Raw genomic sequence first — 17,177 nt, 5'->3', positions numbered from 1 at the left:
AGAAATAGAGGCAAGGTAGTCAAGGAAAGAAGTTGAACAAAAGAACGAGGAAATGGGAACGATGAGGGAGCAAATACAAGAGTGTAAGTGGGTAGTTGCGCCAGGAAAGAGGGAAGCTATGTTGGTGCAAAGAGCGAAGGAGAAGGAAATGGAGAGAGACACGGAAATACTCCCAGGGTGCAGTTCAAATGCAACTCTTGATAACTCTGAGTGAGCGTGTGTGTGTGGCTATGGTTGCCACAGTATCTGGTTCTATCGGCGAAGCCTGCTGCTGTAATGTGTTGTGACAGGGCTTGATTCTTGTGACTAACTGTTTTGGCAGGGGAGCTTCTCTGTCATGCTAATGAACAGATGAGCAGATGAGCCGGATTGACGGCGGATGGACGTGCAATGTGTGTGACGACCCTCACAACATACACGTGCGGACGAATACTACGGAGAGGTGCTAGAGCAATATGTGCAAAAGTGAGGAATAACATTGTAGCGTTTGCGTCACTCTGCTCCTTGATTACGCCCCATTGCGTCGGAGAAATCCCAAGACGTGTTACCCAATAGTCTCAGTGAATATGTGTGTGGCTGCTGGGTTACAGGGGAAAATTTATTAATCTGCTTTTCATGTAAGAATTTCTCAAAAGCCAACCTCGAAAATGTGTCCCGAACTAAAATGATCCATTATTCTTTCCAAATTTAAAATCTTGTTATGTGTCACTTTAAAGACATTATTTCTGTCCACCAGTGTGATGAGTCAGCACTCATGCGTCAATCATTCATGAGACTTTGGCTCCTGACTGACATTCTTTGCTGCTCTGCCTTGCAGCCCAAGAACGTGTCCTTGATCTGTAGACAAGAGGGGAAAGGAAAAAAAAAAACTTAAACCGAATTCCATATTAGGACAACTATGACGAGACCGACCGGAATGATGGCCACGGAGAACCCAGATTAAAACAGATGCATCAAAATAAAAACTCAAATAAGAGCAAAAAGCTTTTGTCTATATCAGCTAGAAGTCGGAATGTGTTATAAAAAAGCGAGACCAATATAAATCATTTCGAGTCTACTACAAGGTCTGTACTGGGCGGCATAATGCATACTTCCCATTCATCATACAGTGGTGAATACTAGCAATCTGAAAATGTAATTATTTGAATGGACCACCAAACCTCTTACAAACTATACTCAGCCCTGGTCAGGAGGTCAGTGTCTCCCAACAGCACCGTTTTGTGTTGTTTACGCAGCACATTATTTTCAATAGTGATTTTTTTTTTCTTGGTACTGACTCCCTCTCTGCTTGTCCCACTCAACGCTGGCGAAGAGGTTTGTGTAAGCCATTAGGATGATGAAGAGGACTTTCATCAGTACACACCCTCAGGCCAGGGGCTGACAGGAGCTTTACCTCGACAAGCCTCTCAAACACACCGCTCAACATGAGACAGCACCTAGCGAAGAGGTCCGCAGGCAATCTCCACTCATGGATGGTCACACACACTCACACACAGCATAGAAGTGCGACCTTTGTGTTGCCAACTTTCCACTTCAGCTGTTACACACTGAGAGAAATTGTTTGCTTTTTTCCTAAACTAATTACATCACAAAAAGGTGTCAGATAAATACTCTGAAGAGTCTACTTACCAAAAAAAAAAGTCACCAAGGTACTTTCTGGATTAAAGAAGCTTTATTCTTGATTCAAATTGCGCAGGTGTTTATTAATCATATTGTACAATGAATTAGTATTTTTTGGGGGTTTAAAATTAACCATACAGCATATGAGTTTAATTACATAAAACATAACACTCCACATACATTGTTGCCTTGAGATTTTAATCAATCCCATGACCCTTTCCATTATTAAAACTGATTATGAAGACCAGTCCAGAGTGTACACTGCCTCTCGCCCAAAGTCAGCTGGAAGAGGGTCCAGTTTACCCATGGCCCTAATGAAGATAATTTGGAAAAAGGATGGAAATTGTGCATAAAATAGTCTTTTAAATTTGCGATTGCATAACGAATTGCCTTTGGAAGAGGTACTTGTTCGCCGTGCACGCTAGTGTACATCAGCCAATACCATCAGCGTTTGAGTAGGAGGGCGCAAGGATACTCAAGAGGCAGAATGTCCTGACTAATTTCTCACTCAGTATTCTGATCTATTTTTAATCATTGGCGCACATTGCCTAATAGCGTAACCGCCATGCAGGGCTTGGTCCAGATGGGCAAAGTCATTCATCAAATGGGTAGTGAGGGAGGAAGACAGAGCATGAGGCAGGGAAGGAAAGAAGACAGGTAGAGAGGAAGGGAGGGAGGGAGGGGAGAGACAAAGATAAAGTGAGAGTACAAGCGACAAGTGGAAAAGAATGAGGGAGCGAGACAGAAATTGATAAAGACAGGGAGCAAAAAGGGAACATGAGCCAGAGGAGCCACAGGAGGCAAGACGGCCTGCTTTCATAGAAGCACTATTGATTACTTAGAGATGAAAAGCAAAAGAAAGAGTTCTGCTTAGAGAGTAGATAAATGAACTCATCGAAGCAGGCTTGCAAACACAAAACTGGGCTAGAGTAACAAATAAAATTGCACAAACTTTCCTGAAGTCTAATAAAGTGGAAGCTGGCAGCAACTGCTTAATCCAGTCCTCGGATGACTAATAAAGTCTGATGGATAAAAGGTATGACAGGTTGGGAGTTGGACGACTGAGCTAAAAATAAACTCAAAGGGCATTATCATACAACATATAGGAGCTGATTTGGTCTAATTTATTTTTCTATGTTGGATTTATCAGTCAGTCTAAAGATTACACTGTGTATGAATGAGAAACACATTTCGTTTTATCATTTAAGAAGACATTACATTATAATTGTTTCCAGCGGTTGGAACGAGCGGCAGTAAACATGAAAATAAAATGCTAATTGTTTAACGTTTGTATAAATCGAGTTAGGAAACTGCGAAACTGATTACGACATGCAATTAAAAAAGTAACACAGGGAAAGTTATTTAAGTTAAAGCCATTTGTTTATAAATGGACAGACGCTAAATAAGCCATTCCAATTCATGCATCTGTCTATTTCCGATATCATTTGTCCTCAATTGGGTCACAATTGATCTGGAGCCCAGCCCGGCTGACTTTGGGTGAGCGGCAAGTTGGTTGCCAGTTGCACATAAATTAATGTAGACTATGTGCTCAACCAACATAATTTGACCATTTGAGTGCAGTGTCGTAATTTGAGCAAACACTGCGAATAATCACAAGTTATTTTGTAACCTATTGGGTATTTACTACAGATTATTGATTTATGGTGCGCTATTTCTTGTCCAGAAACAGTCAACAAGCCTTTCAAATTGCGTAAAACTTCACTTCACGCATGATGCTACACGAATGTTAAGAATGTTAAAGGGATACTTAAAGGGGTAAGATTTATGATGGTGACTGTTTAACCCTGGAGCATATTATTTTTTATTCCTATGACTTCTAATGAGGAAAAATGGTTTCCAAAGCTGAGATGCTCGGAAATGGATAATGTCTAATTTCACAAGCATTGTCTTAGCATAGTACTTTTACTATTTTCTTATCGGTGCAATCATTCTTACGAAAGTAATTTGTCTCTCTCATTATTTTAAAATTATGAGTTTTACTCTATTGGTGTATGTTCACCTGAAATGTCTCTGGTGAAGGATCAATGTGTGTCAACCAAATGAAAATCTGCACAAATATTCATGAACCAAAACGGCTCAGATCAGTGAAGCAAGTTAATTCCATCCAGAACACACATTTAGCTTTGCCACGGCAAACTCATAATCGAGGAAAATAATTGAAAAAGCATATTGCCTAGTGCCAATTTGTGGGTTAGGATTTGCTATGTTGCGTTAACACCACAACCTTTCACTGTTCAACATCATAAAGCCTTTCACACTTCAATGAAACAAGCACCGACAAGTGTCGAAGCCTACGACATGACCAAAGCTGTTTGTGACTCTTATTTGCACAACGGGGCACCATCAAAAAGAATTTTCTCCATGTCAAACAACAATAGCCTCGAGTTATTTATCAAGCATAGTCGCCTCTGCGATTTCTCCTCATTAAATATTATTCAGCGTGGAATGAAATGACTAGAACATTAATATGCACTACGTATTGTATAGTCTCCAATCATTTTGATGGCCGCCGAGACAATGAACACAATCAGCGGGGCAAATAAAATGAAAGGAAAAATCGACAGGAAGACTTGTAAATGGAGAGAAGAGCTGAAGCTAACCAGTGTACACTGAAAGTGTGATGAAGAAGAGCGCAAAGCACACACACAACACACACACACACCTGGGGCCTCTTGAGGAGTACAAAGTAATGAAAAGTACACTGCAGCATGCTCTTCCTTTAGGTCCCCAACGGCGAGCACAAACAAAGGAAGACATCTCCCCAATCTAACGCCCTTAATCTCCTCCATGACCACACATGAGCAATAATTCCAATCCTTGCCCGCTCTTCCACTTTCCATCTTCCCTCCCACTTGCACAGGCCCTGGCTAAAGTTGCATATCATGTGGTCCATTAAGAATCCACGGGGTGTGAAGCACTGAGACCAAAATATCCACAGCGCACTCTGTTTCTCTCACCAACTCATAGACGGAACGCCTCAGGGTAATATCACAATAAGCTCTCCTTGTCCCTGTCCCCCCATGCACTACTATAATTCATCTTAATTGAGAAAAACAAGCAAGTAAAGGGAAGCGCTAGAAGGATGTAAAGTGCAGGTCACATGTCTTTGGGAATAAGGGAATTTGTGTATGTTTTCCATTTGGGAAGGGAGTTTACCATTTCTAAATAGATTGACCTTTCATCATTCCCTATCTTATTCCTTATTCCCGCTCACACGGGCAAAACTGAGGTACCTTTGAGCTCATATAGACAGAAGCAAAGATAGATGAGGTTAAAACATGATTTTGATAATAGACCCTGTGGAATGGTTGCTGTCATAGCAACACTTTGCTCAGAGTTGTATCAAATGCCTTCATTAAAACAAGACTGGAAAACAGAAGACTGGTTTCAATGGAGAGAAAGTTGTGTATCATGTTTGCCAATCTGATTGGCCTCTAATGAACATGACTGTCAGAGAGCTCATCAAAGTTTTTTATTTTTTACTACCTACCAGCTCTTTTCAAAACAGTTTCTCTCAGCGCTTTTGTGATGTGGAAAAAAATCAATCTGCCGTGTCAGGTTTCAACTTTACAATAAGAAATAAGTCTCTGGATCGCTGGTCGATGGAAGCCTATCTTATATTTCAGCATTCTCTTGAACATTCGTGACTACATTTTTGATGTTCAATCAATACTGAAGAAGGAACAAGCGGCATTTGCGCACTGAATGGTACGGTGCCAAACGTCTGCCTCAGTTTCCAGAGTATGTGTTTTTCAAAAATACAGTAGCATTTGTCTTTGCTTGTATTTTTTTTTCCATCCATGCTTCAAAGCCTGTGCTATCTAGGGCATTGGTCAACAGTTTTAATCAATTTTCAAAACACAGGAGCACGAAGGCAGCCAGGATTTCCCAGCCGGACTTTAGAGAGTGGACATAGTAATAATAATAACAACACAAAATCTAATCTGAATTATGCTCTAAAGAGATTAGGTCAGAATAATCCCCAGAATAAACACAAATAGGGATGGGCTGCCAATCTAAATACAGAAGAGAGCCACAGTGTGTATGCACACGCTATATTGCGCCATTTGGGTTTGATTATTAGTGAAGATGGTGCTTCTTGTTTTTCGGCTCTGCTAAAAGCCACAGTGAGTTTTTTAGTAGATTACAGTTGACAATAGCCCTTAATTGAAATGAAATTTGTCATGTGCAGCAAATATGTAAAGACTTTAGCACAGGACTGAACACAATTGAGACTTTTCAACTATTTGCTGCTTCAAGCTAAAATGTAGAACCCTGTTAAACAATTACAATTTGCACGGTTTGATTGATTCAGTAGTTGCGGCTTTGCTGGTGCTGACGTTGTGTGGTCAGGGTTCAGGGATCAGCACGGACAAGGCCCGAGGAGACCTTGAGGTCACCGACTGCCTTTCTGCTGAGTCAGCCATTGTACGGCATGCATGGCTGCACCACTTCATGTCTATTCACAGTCTATTCAGCAGCATCAGCTAAGTGTAATAGAAGAACCTGCTCCATTGTCCGAGGCAAAGTCTGTTTGAGCTGGCCTCACTTCATCTCCCAGTGAGTTCAGAGAAACAGATAAGTCGCAAAGAATAGGGGCGGATTTACACAAGAAAAAAAAGAGGCACGTTCAACACATTCAGGTCGATTCCAGCTCTCTGACAACAAGCTGCTTGACCTCACCGGAGGACCTTTGTAAATTATCTCAAAAGAAGAGCGTAAAAAAAACTTCACAGCCTGTTACTCCATAAGCAGGTCATCTTAACTCACTTTATTTCAGTTCCCGCTCACTTTGAAAGGATAACATTAGCTGCGTTCAAATATTACAATCCGCAAATGGCTGATAAGAGATCAGCTACACTGCTAATAAGTTCACAGTTTCTGAAGTGTTATGTATGTATATGATCATGCTCACAAAATGGCCATATTACTCTAAAAAAAAAAAGCCATCTGGAAGCATCAGCACTACTGAGAGCACAACTAAATAAGTCAGAGTGCTATGGCGTTCTCATTTAAAGTGCCTCCAAAGAGCCCCATTATTACCTTCCCAGAATGCAAATGTGCTACGGGGCAATTAGAGGTTGAGCCAATACCAGTGTAAGGCCATAAAAATCTGCCCTTCCATGATCATTCAGCGACATGACTCCTGGGCAAGACTGGAACGCCGGCCTTTAAATGTGTCATAATTATGAGTCCATGCCTAAAATTAATGGTGGCGCTTTGTATTTCTTTCCCACAGGGCTGGATCCAAGCCATGCATATGTTAGTGTCAGCGCCGCTAATGAACTAAATAAACTTGCAATTGTACTTGTTAGGCCGCCATAAGTGGCAGGTAAAGACAAGAGGCCTGCGGGAAGAAATGTCTCTCTTTATTTTTCCTTCCTCAGATCTTAGCCTATCGAGAGGCATTTAGAGAAGTTAGCTATTTTGTTTGTGGAGACAGGCGCCCTCATCCAGGATGTCTCAGTGTAATTACACGCTACAGAAGACATTCATTCCTGTCCTTTTTCACAGAGAAAGATAAAAGACAAGAAACACAGACTATTTTTTTTTCCTGAAAGAGAAGTAGAGAAAGACAATAGAAGGACAAAAGGGTTGGCAAGTGTCTGTGAGAACTTAATAAAGCTCCTCCGTCTTTTGTTTACGTCTATTTACTGTCTTTCCTGCTGTTTGCCTCAAGATGTGTAAAACGCCGCGTGATTGTCGTCTCACCGCTGAGAGTTTTAAGCCCAGAGATTTACACACAGTGACCATCGCTTACAAATAGGGATGCAGCATGTCAATACTTAAACTCACTCAGCTGTGTGCACATTTATAGGTATCCATACACCTGACGTGTGAGCGGAAAATGACATTATGGTATGTCAGTACAACATGACAACCACAAGAAGTTGAACTCCACCCCTGAAGATGTCCACAAAGGCTTTTGTTCAGCTAAATAACGAGTATCGAACTCAGGCCCGGGGGCCAGATACGGCCCGCCACATCATTTTATGTGGCCCGCCAAGACATACCTGTGCATCAAATTCATGTGTCATTACTAAAATTGCAAACTGTCTTCACTTTTAAAAATCATCTTTTTCAAGTATTTGAACAGGTTTTACGAGTCTAATTTGAAAACGAGTTATTTGTCAGTTTGTAGCATATACTGTATATAATATGAGATGTTCACACATGTATTTGGGTTGACAGTCTTAATAGCCCTCCAAAGAAAACTATGACTACGATGCGGCCCGCGACAGAAATAAGTTTGACACCCCTGAGCTGTAGAAGAATCCTTCCGGTAGTGGATGAGATGTGTCAGAGAAACATATTTCAGAGGGAAAAGCCCGTAATATGGATTTTAAATTCATCTGTCCTGTAACTTTTCAGACAGACCTGAACAAAGTATAAAATATAAATATAAAATAGCATGCGGTGGTTAATGGAGGTTGTATTCTATTTGATGGACTTTTTATTGGCAGGGTGAGGTAGCATCCTGGAGCCTTTGAACATCTAAGTTCCTGTGTGGCATCTGAGTCGAGGGGAAATTTAAAAAAAAAAAAAAGAAAAACCTTCCTGGAGTCTCACTGTCACTGTGATGCTGCCAAGAAACCCAGGAGGTTCCTGAGCCACATCGAAAAATGGCTTATCATCACCGATGCTGTAACTTTAGCGGGACAAAAGAAGCCAGCTATGTGTCGATAAAATTTCCTGATAGAAAACAAATTATCGTTGAAACTCTATATTCCCTTTCATCTTTGTTCCCCTCTGGTTTTACTGCAGATGCCTTTGCTGCCAACCCTGCAGGACACTGTGTTCGCCTGTCCAACTGTGGTACAAAGGCCTCCAGGGAGAAGCCTACAAACGACCCATCTGCCAAGGAATCTGCCAGTCCGTCTGTCTGGCTCGCCACAGGTATGTCTGTCCCTGCACAAATCCATGTTGCATTTATTAAGTCATGGAAGAGGAGAGCTGCTGTTGGCTACAGCGTGAAGGTTGAATCCATAGACGGGCATTGCTCAGTGTTTAATGACCCACTATAACTATACCTATTCATCTCCCGCATCACAGGACTCGAAACGGTCCTCTGCCGAACATATTGCATCTTGTTCAATCATAAGTCTTCAGTGATGCTTTTCCCATGGCCTTCCGAGCGTAATCCTCCCACCTCACCTCACTCCCTTTATACTGTAAAGCTGAACTTTGACTCGTGACTACCGTTTAATGCCTTTACAATGAAAAGGTGGGGGGAAAAAGTGATAATGGCCACCGAGGATCCAATCAAGCAGTAATAAGACCGTATTCATGCCTGATTTATAAACATCAGTGGTATAGTCATTAGTAATATGTGCAATCTCTATTTGCCACACGCACACACCTTAGCGACTCTCAACAGAAGCAGTCATCAGAGCAGAAACACACAAAGTTAATGAACCCTCGCCAGTCAGCATGGCTGTCCATCTGCTTTCATAATCCCCATTAAATGCACGTTGAGTGTGCAACCCAATCAGCTATATGAAACACATTCAGTAACAGTTATTTTTAAGATTTCCTATCAAAAAAAAAGTTGACTGTGTTTTAGTACTCAGGGGAGCGAGGTCCCTTCTGATTTATCGGTCATAATGCCTGGATACCTTAGCTCAGCTCACGAGCTAATCTAAGCAGAGTGGCGGAGGGAGGTGAGTGTGAGGTTAGCTGCTGAGCCCATCTGGTCAGGAGCAGGTAAGAAGCTTGGAAAACACACATAAACAAACACACGCACACACACACACACACACACACACACACACACACACACACACGTTTGATGCACACTTAAATCTAACCTTAATTACATGCACATACATCTGCCACATCAGGCCAGACTTTGTCCTGCAAACGAGGCGCTTATTTTAAAACAATCCCGAGGTCATCAATCGGGTGGATGTTTGTAGCGTGCACCGTGATCACCTGGCACGAAGGATGAAGCAGGTGGCTAAACAAGGTGGCCTCCTGAGTCATCGGCGAGCTTGATAAAGCAAGAAAAATGTGCGTGTGTCGCTATCTGATTGAGATTGGGATTGTGACCCGGCTCTAACCTAATGTGGAAAAGGGAGTAATTCCTACGAAATATGGCCGGCGTCCCGTCAGCGTGCAGTCATTGCAAACGCTCATGAAGCCAACACACATCAAGCCAAGACGAGCCTGTCAGCTTGTGATTAAGACCTACATTCGAGGAAAGATGAGTGTGTTTCTAGAAGCTCACAGTAAAAAAAAAAAAATAACTCGGAGAAGTATAAGAATTTAAGTCCTAGAAGTGATGATGCAGGGGAAGGATGAGCAGAGCTTGTTTTTATTTACTTACTTTCACCAGTGGCGCTCCAAGAAACATAAGATGACAGACCAAAGTGACAGTTTGTGCCTTTGGGGGGAGGGGGGGGGACGCCAAAGCATATTCAGACAGTACATATATCCAGCCCACGATGTGGAGGTGTGACGCTTTAAAATGACCTCTGACAAAATCTGAGCTTTAATTGCATCTTTGTGACCTCTGAATAAGTGGCCAATCAATGCTTTGTTATTGACAGTCACACTGAGCAATGGAGCAACACGGTGCTTTAACTTCACCTTAATCACAACATTAGATATCACCTCAGCGTACTGGTGACATGTTGCCAATCAGGGACACCCACTCACAAAACGTTAAGTAGCATTTGCCTTGATTTATAAACACAAAGCGATGGGAAGCATTAGAGGGAACTGACTCAAAGGGGAGAATCATTTATGTCCTCTCAGCTGAAGATATGCACGCATATGCTCAGTGTGGCCATCACTCCGGGGAGGTCCGCGTGTCATTCCACTACTTTGGACACACCAGCTGCTCAGTGTGATAGAAGCCCCTTCCCACCTCACGGGGGGGTGTCGCCCACATCCACTTCCACACATGACAAAGCTCTAACCCTAACATCCATGTCTTACCGACCCATGGCAACCCCCCCGCCACCAACATAGACATTCAGCGGCACCCTGAGGGCAGCTGGCACCCTAATAAGCGTTAAGACTCGCAGAAATGGGATTTTTCATGGTGCTTTTTAAAGAGCAATTCCCAAACGCAGAGAGAGGGCTGACTCGCTAGAAGAAATGATGGTGTGACACTGATATGGATGACAGAGATTGTTATATGTGGGACTATAAAGCTATAAATACATTTAATGACAGTGGGAAGGAAGAGGAAGAGGAAATGGCGATGTGAGGAGGTAATTTATTAACGTGGAGGTTGTGAAATGTAGCTTTGAATGTTAGATTCAAAAGATGGGCGTTAAAAAAAAAAACCATCAGCATGCTTGTGTGAATCCCATCTGCGTTTCTTATGCAGCACATTTGCTATCCTACTGCAGTATCTTATTAACATGCTTTAAGCAGAGTTTTCCTCCGGTTAAGCCGATGCTCCAGACACACTCGCATACAAACAGGCACAAACACGAGCATTAACAGATTGACTTTGGTCTAAGCTCAGAGTGAACTTGGCTCCAACTGCTTTGAGAAGACAAAAAAGCATTGGCTAAGAAGATAAGGAGAAATCTGCATGGCCTGAAAGAACTTCTCGGGCGAGGACACATGCCGAGTGCAAGACCGCAGGACCAGCCAATCAAGCGCTGACAGTGTCTCTGATCTATGGATCTCAATGAGGCCGTGTGTGTGTGTGTGTGTGAGTCCATCTCTACGACGAGGGTTGCTCAGGATCAGGCACGGCCCCCTGTAGTGAATCCTTATCCTATTGGTCACGATGCACTGAGTGCTGCTGACTTCTCAAATGAAAATTCCTGCACTCATCCTGATGCACCAGCAGGTATCCCACATTAATATATGCAATTTGGACTTCTTCAAAAGAGGCTGCCTATTACATATTAAAATCATGACTTGCATTTTAACCAGCAAGAGAATATTGTTTTGTTTAGGCATGCAGGTGGGGTCAGATTTTGTGGGTTATGCAATACGCATCATTAAGAATCATGTGTGTGTGTGTTCTCCTGCCACCCCCTTCACCCCACACAAAGGGGCATGAAAAGTCCTACGGAGTCTTCTATTCATCCAAAGTACAATGGAACCCCACGGAGGTTTTCTTCCCATTTCCCCGCCTGCCCCACCCATCTCCCCCCCCACAGGCAACGATAGAGGGGCGAGGGGGAATCCCGTCACGCCGGCCCAGCAGCAACTCGGCTCCCATCTGCCACCAAAACTTCCCCCAAACATTCATCCACTCAACTCTCCTCTTTCCACAAATTTTATTAAAAAAAAATCTATAAATTCCTTAAGATAATTACTCACTCACATCAAAAATATTTCTGCAATTGAAAAATCAAACGACTTGAGTTAAATTAAAACATTCAAGATACTTTGACAGAAATTCCTCTACATCCGTGTTTTAATTGAGTAAGGAAAAATAGTTACCAATCTAAATGGATGTAAATGTTTCATGGAAGGAAATAATGACCGATATTCATGTCCAGCCAGTCCAGCTCTTTGCCCGTTTTCAGCTCACTCTTCTTTCAATTCTTCATTGTCAGCTTCCTACTCCATTTACCTCGCTCTTTTGCTCCTTCTACAGAGCCCTCGCTATTTGCCGCAGATTTATGGTCCGGCCTAACATGCACAATATTGGCAAAGCATTAAACATGTCTACTCTTATACTGTGAGCTCTTTCCATCGATAAGAGCCTTAATAAAAACATCTCCTTAGGGGATTTGTGAATATGTCTTTTTCACTTTCTGCTCTACAGTATGCTTGACCCCCCCCATCCAACTGATTCTAACCTTCTTCAGTCTAAACTTCTGCTTCTGTTCTTTTTCATCTTCTCCTCTTCATCACAGTCCCATTCTTCAGTCTGTGCCAGAGGTTTAATGATGCTTGAATGGCACTGCTATGGAATTTTCGTCTTCTCTTATGAAGGATATTTAAAAGCCAAGCCCTGAAATATCAATCTATCTTTGTGTCTCTCATATATTCATCCCTTTTCTATCTGCTGGTGGTTCTGCCCTTTCCGCTGGATGGCCTCTCAGATTAAATTTGATGGAACCCCGCATATTAAAATCCTCTATAAGTCATACAATTTAAAAAACATGATTTAGGAATGATATGTCAGAGATGGAAAAATAAAATGTACAGAATGGTAAACTGTCGTCATGGTTGATTCATTCCGTGACCATGTTCACATTGCAGAACACTCAAATCAATTTCAATATTTGTACGAAAAGTGCACTTACATACTATCGTCATAATATTTGTTCTCCATATAATCTGCAAACAAATATTATGACCACAACTGTACTTTATCGATTGACCTTTTGTTGTTCTTTTGGGTGTATAGGCAGTTGGCAAACCAGCCTAATGACGCATTACTGCCACCAACTGATACGATCCTGCCACTGCAAGGAAACCGATGTGCATTGATAGTGGCTAGATATTGTGAGCTATTTAGTGTGGAAATCTGAAGCACACTCGTAACTCGAGAAATAAACATATTGTAGTATAAATGACTGCTCATATTTCCGAAAAAAATCCAGGCACTCGTATCTGAAGACACTATTGTAACCCAAGTGGCTGGCTGCTAGAGACAGTACGTAGCCAATTGTCACCAAAGGTATTGTGTGTGGGTTTTTTTTTTGTTTGTTTTGTTTTTCAACATTTTACTTTTTACACTTGTGTGGCAGATAGTAAAAAATGAAAACCTTGCTTGTACAGTTAATAAAGGTTTTATAGTGGCAACAGACCCTGGCAGTGATCATTTTTTATTTTCATGATTTCCTGTGGGATAAATACATTCCAAATGTGAGCATATTGGAAGTAGACCAGCTTCCTGAAATGGATTGTCTTCCACCTTGGAGTTCTATTGTAGCATGCTCACATCCTCTGGGTGCAATTGGCACACTTGTTAGAAGAGCCACTCTTTCATCTTGTCTTTAAAAGCCTTTCGCTACCCTAAAATCCTTCACAAACCCCTGTAGCCCCCCAGGTCAGTTACGCCGATGAGAGCTAAGCAGCTGTTACCCTCCCACTTTTTTTCTCCTTTGCTGTCCACAATGTGAGCATCATAAGCACATTTTTAAATATTAACAAAGACCACTTTGCACATATGAATAATACAGCAGAGAGGCCAGTGGCTGGCCAGCGATCCCATCCACTGCCGCCTGATGGCCATAAAACTAATGCATTGCTTCGGGACAGAACATGCCCGTGTCTCGCATGCTGACACGACCAGCCAGACAAACCATTCTGGTTTAAGCTCGGCCCAAAGACATTTTTGTCTTACTTTGGTCACCAAAGTCCTCTGTCACCTGTTAGAGTCAACACTTCCATCAGTATACTGTTTCACATACACGTTCAAATTGTCGGACTTATCGTGATTTTCCTCTGAAGCAAATTCGACGTACCCCAGAGTCAAATAAAAAAATTGAAGTGCAGTATCGATTTTGCTTGTGTTGCATTTAAACACAGATATACTGTCAATATTGAATGTGTTTTATTATTTGCAATTCTGTAAGTCTCAATCACCAAATCCAAAGCACATTCCAAGTATAAAATTTGAAGCATTTTCAAAATTGTCTATCACTTTCTTCACTGTTAGCCTCTTCACTCTTGCTACATTGTTCTTTGAAATAATGAATATCACCACACTTAACAACAGTATTCACACAGACCTTGAAGGGAGTGTCAGACATGTTACGCACTTTAATTTTCAATAGTCAACTGCTACTTTGATATGCTTGGCTTTTCTCTACCTCTGTCTTGACCTCCCAGTCCGGACTAGTCTGCTGGCATTCCTCCCACCCCCACTCTCAGGTCTATCTCCACATTTAATAGTGATGTGTTGCAAACATTGTACATAACACGCCTCCCACATACCAGCTCAGTAAATCCAATGAAGCCAACAATAATGATGCCACATACATACAACTTACTCCAGATAAGTGTTGTCGGTAATTCATGAGTATGTCAACACTGAGAGCTTATTGCAGTAATGTGAGCACATCCAGCCAGAGAGCGACGCAAGAGGGAAAGGAGTAATATACACAAATGTGTCCCATTGTGCATTTCACTAAATATATCTAAGGCTCGCCTTGTCTTAGCCACAAAAAGAGCTATTGCCCTCCATGCCCCCTCCTGCTAGCTTTCCTCCCCTTATAGGACCTCACTGCAATATTCCACACAGTTAATATCACCATTTCTCATGCAAGCTTTACTGAACAGTCTACAATTTTAATAAACATAAGCTGCTTTTCTGCTCCGCCTGTTCAGGATATAATACATTCACGTGTGTACTGTGCGTTACAGGGAGGGGTTACTCGGGGAAATAACCACAGACCTAGAAAGACAGTGTGTCCTGAAAAAAAAAAGGAAACTTTTGCATTGACTGCAGTGGTCGTTTGGTAACTTTTCTACACACATGATTGCCCTTTTTTGTTACTAGTCAAGTCAAGTTTATTTGTATAGCCCTAAATCACAAGCAGTCTCAAAGGGCTTCACATAGACAAAAATTGACAATTATTCTCAAAGCATCCCCTGATCTTAAGCTCAGCAGTAAGTTACTGTAAGCAGAACCTAATGCAACCCGTGTCAATCTATCTTGTATTTCAAGGTAACAAAAAAAAGGAACACCCAGTCTACTATAAAGTGGACTAAGTGACGGCCATTGTCACCTCAGTGTCCAAGTCCCATTAGCTCACCCACGGTGACCTTTGCGCCAATTAGGTGGAAACATGTGAGCTCCAAAACCTACAACATTCACTTTAACTAATGCAGCTCTAATGACGTACGACTAGGTGAGTGAATTAAAAGCTACTTAACCAGCTCATGGGGTGTTTTTTTTCTTAATGGGCGACAATGAAAATGAATAACAAAACAACGCAGTTGCTCAACAGCGCACCTCGATTAATTTACTCTGGGAAAGTTTGTTATTATTATGCTCTAGGTAGAAAAAAATAAATAACGCGTATATATAAAGTACAATGTTTCTGAGTACATCATATACAACTACGCTCAAAAAGGAATCTTGGAACGCGGGTTATTCCGTTACAGTGTTTAACTTTATTTGCGCTTAGAATAAAAAGCACAGTGCGGTGCGCAAACGCGTCCATGCGTCATAGCGTGCAAGTGGAGCCCTTATGTGATTTTGCGACTTACCAGTATCACACACGACATATCCCCCGACCAGGAGCAAAAGCACAATCGGACCGTAAGCTTGTCCACGCTCTACCCAAAAAGAGAGCATCATTTCCAGCTACACTGCTGCGAAGCGTCCGTGGGTGCGCTCACGGGTGGTTTCACCACACCAAGTGTCTCTTGTCCAGAAAAGTGATGTTGAAAAATATCAAACACAGTCCAATTCCACCATGAAGCGACAATAAACGAATCCGCTTACTGTTATAATAAACCCGCAACAGCGTACTTTTCCTCCAGTATCAAACTTGGGACAAAAAATGGGGATATCAATGCAAGATGCCAACATTCCCAGCAGCTTTCATCTTCAGCTGTGATTTGACAGCCACTAAAAGACCCCTTGAAGAAAGTCGCTCAAAAGTTTGGACGCGACTGAGCAAGAAATGGATGCAGCCAGTGTCCAAGACAAAACAAAACAAAAAATCGTTTTAACATAAAAAAAAAAAAAAAGGAAAAGAAATGCAAGATTACGCGGTCCGGCAAGGTGCTGTCAGAAAGCCCTGCTCAACGCAGACTGGACGTCCGAGTCTGCTGGAGGCTCTCTAGACTTGTTTCCGGTCCACCAGGTGTAAACAAGAAGACCCAAGGACCAGCGCAGCCTGACTAGCAGCCTCCCCCTGGCCAATCACGTTGCAACCTCCTCCTCCTCCTCGCCGTCCTCTTCATCGCACTGATGACTGACTGAACAAGTGAATGGAAGTTCAGAGCAGAAGACAAGGAAATAGATTGCAGAGGAGCGAGAGAGAGAAAACCCGGATCCTCTCTGGATCCACTTGTCTCACTTGTATCTATCTATCTATCTATCTATCTATCTATCTATCTATCTATCTATCTATCTATCTATCTATCTATCTATCTATCTATCTATCTATCTATCTATCTATCTATCTATCTATCTATCTATCTATCTATCTATCTATCTATCTATCTATCTATCTATCTATCTATCTATCTATCTATCTATCTATCTATCTATCTATCTATCTATCTATCTATCTATCTATCTATCTATCTATCTATCTATCTATCTATCTATCTATCTATCTATCTATCTATCTATCTATCTATCTATCTATCTATCTATCTATCTATCTATCTATCTATCTATCTATCTATCTATCTATCTATCTATCTATCTATCTATCTATCTATCTATCTATCTATCTATCTATCTATCTATCTATCTATCTATCTATCTATCATAACTCATCTGACGCTTTATTATTTTCTGTCAACCCACTGCTCTCCATCATAAATGTACCCCCAGTGGCCACAAGGGAGCACCCTTTCATTAATGAGCCTACCCGCATGGGGCTTTGAATAGAATTTGCACAGTGCCCTTCATATATGATGGTAGT

The 17,177-nt window shown here is 41.8% G+C and overlaps 1 protein-coding gene across 1 annotated transcript in view; it reads right to left on the bottom strand.

Annotated features, from left to right (window-relative positions):
• Positions 1 to 16,371, bottom strand: part of unc5b (unc-5 netrin receptor B) — a 39,372-nt gene extending 23,001 nt beyond the window's left edge. The window contains exon 1 of the mRNA XM_061285885.1: positions 15,784 to 16,371. Coding sequence (XP_061141869.1) covers positions 15,784 to 15,874 — 91 coding nt within the window. The 5' untranslated portion in view covers positions 15,875 to 16,371. The remainder of the gene's footprint in view (positions 1 to 15,783) is intronic.
• Between the last annotated feature and the right edge of the window lie 806 nt (positions 16,372 to 17,177).

This window comes from Syngnathus typhle, linkage group LG8 (assembly GCF_033458585.1).
Source record: "Syngnathus typhle isolate RoL2023-S1 ecotype Sweden linkage group LG8, RoL_Styp_1.0, whole genome shotgun sequence".
NCBI classification, from domain to species: domain Eukaryota; kingdom Metazoa; phylum Chordata; class Actinopteri; order Syngnathiformes; family Syngnathidae; genus Syngnathus; species Syngnathus typhle.
This window is presented reverse-complemented; position numbering and strand designations above follow the sequence as displayed.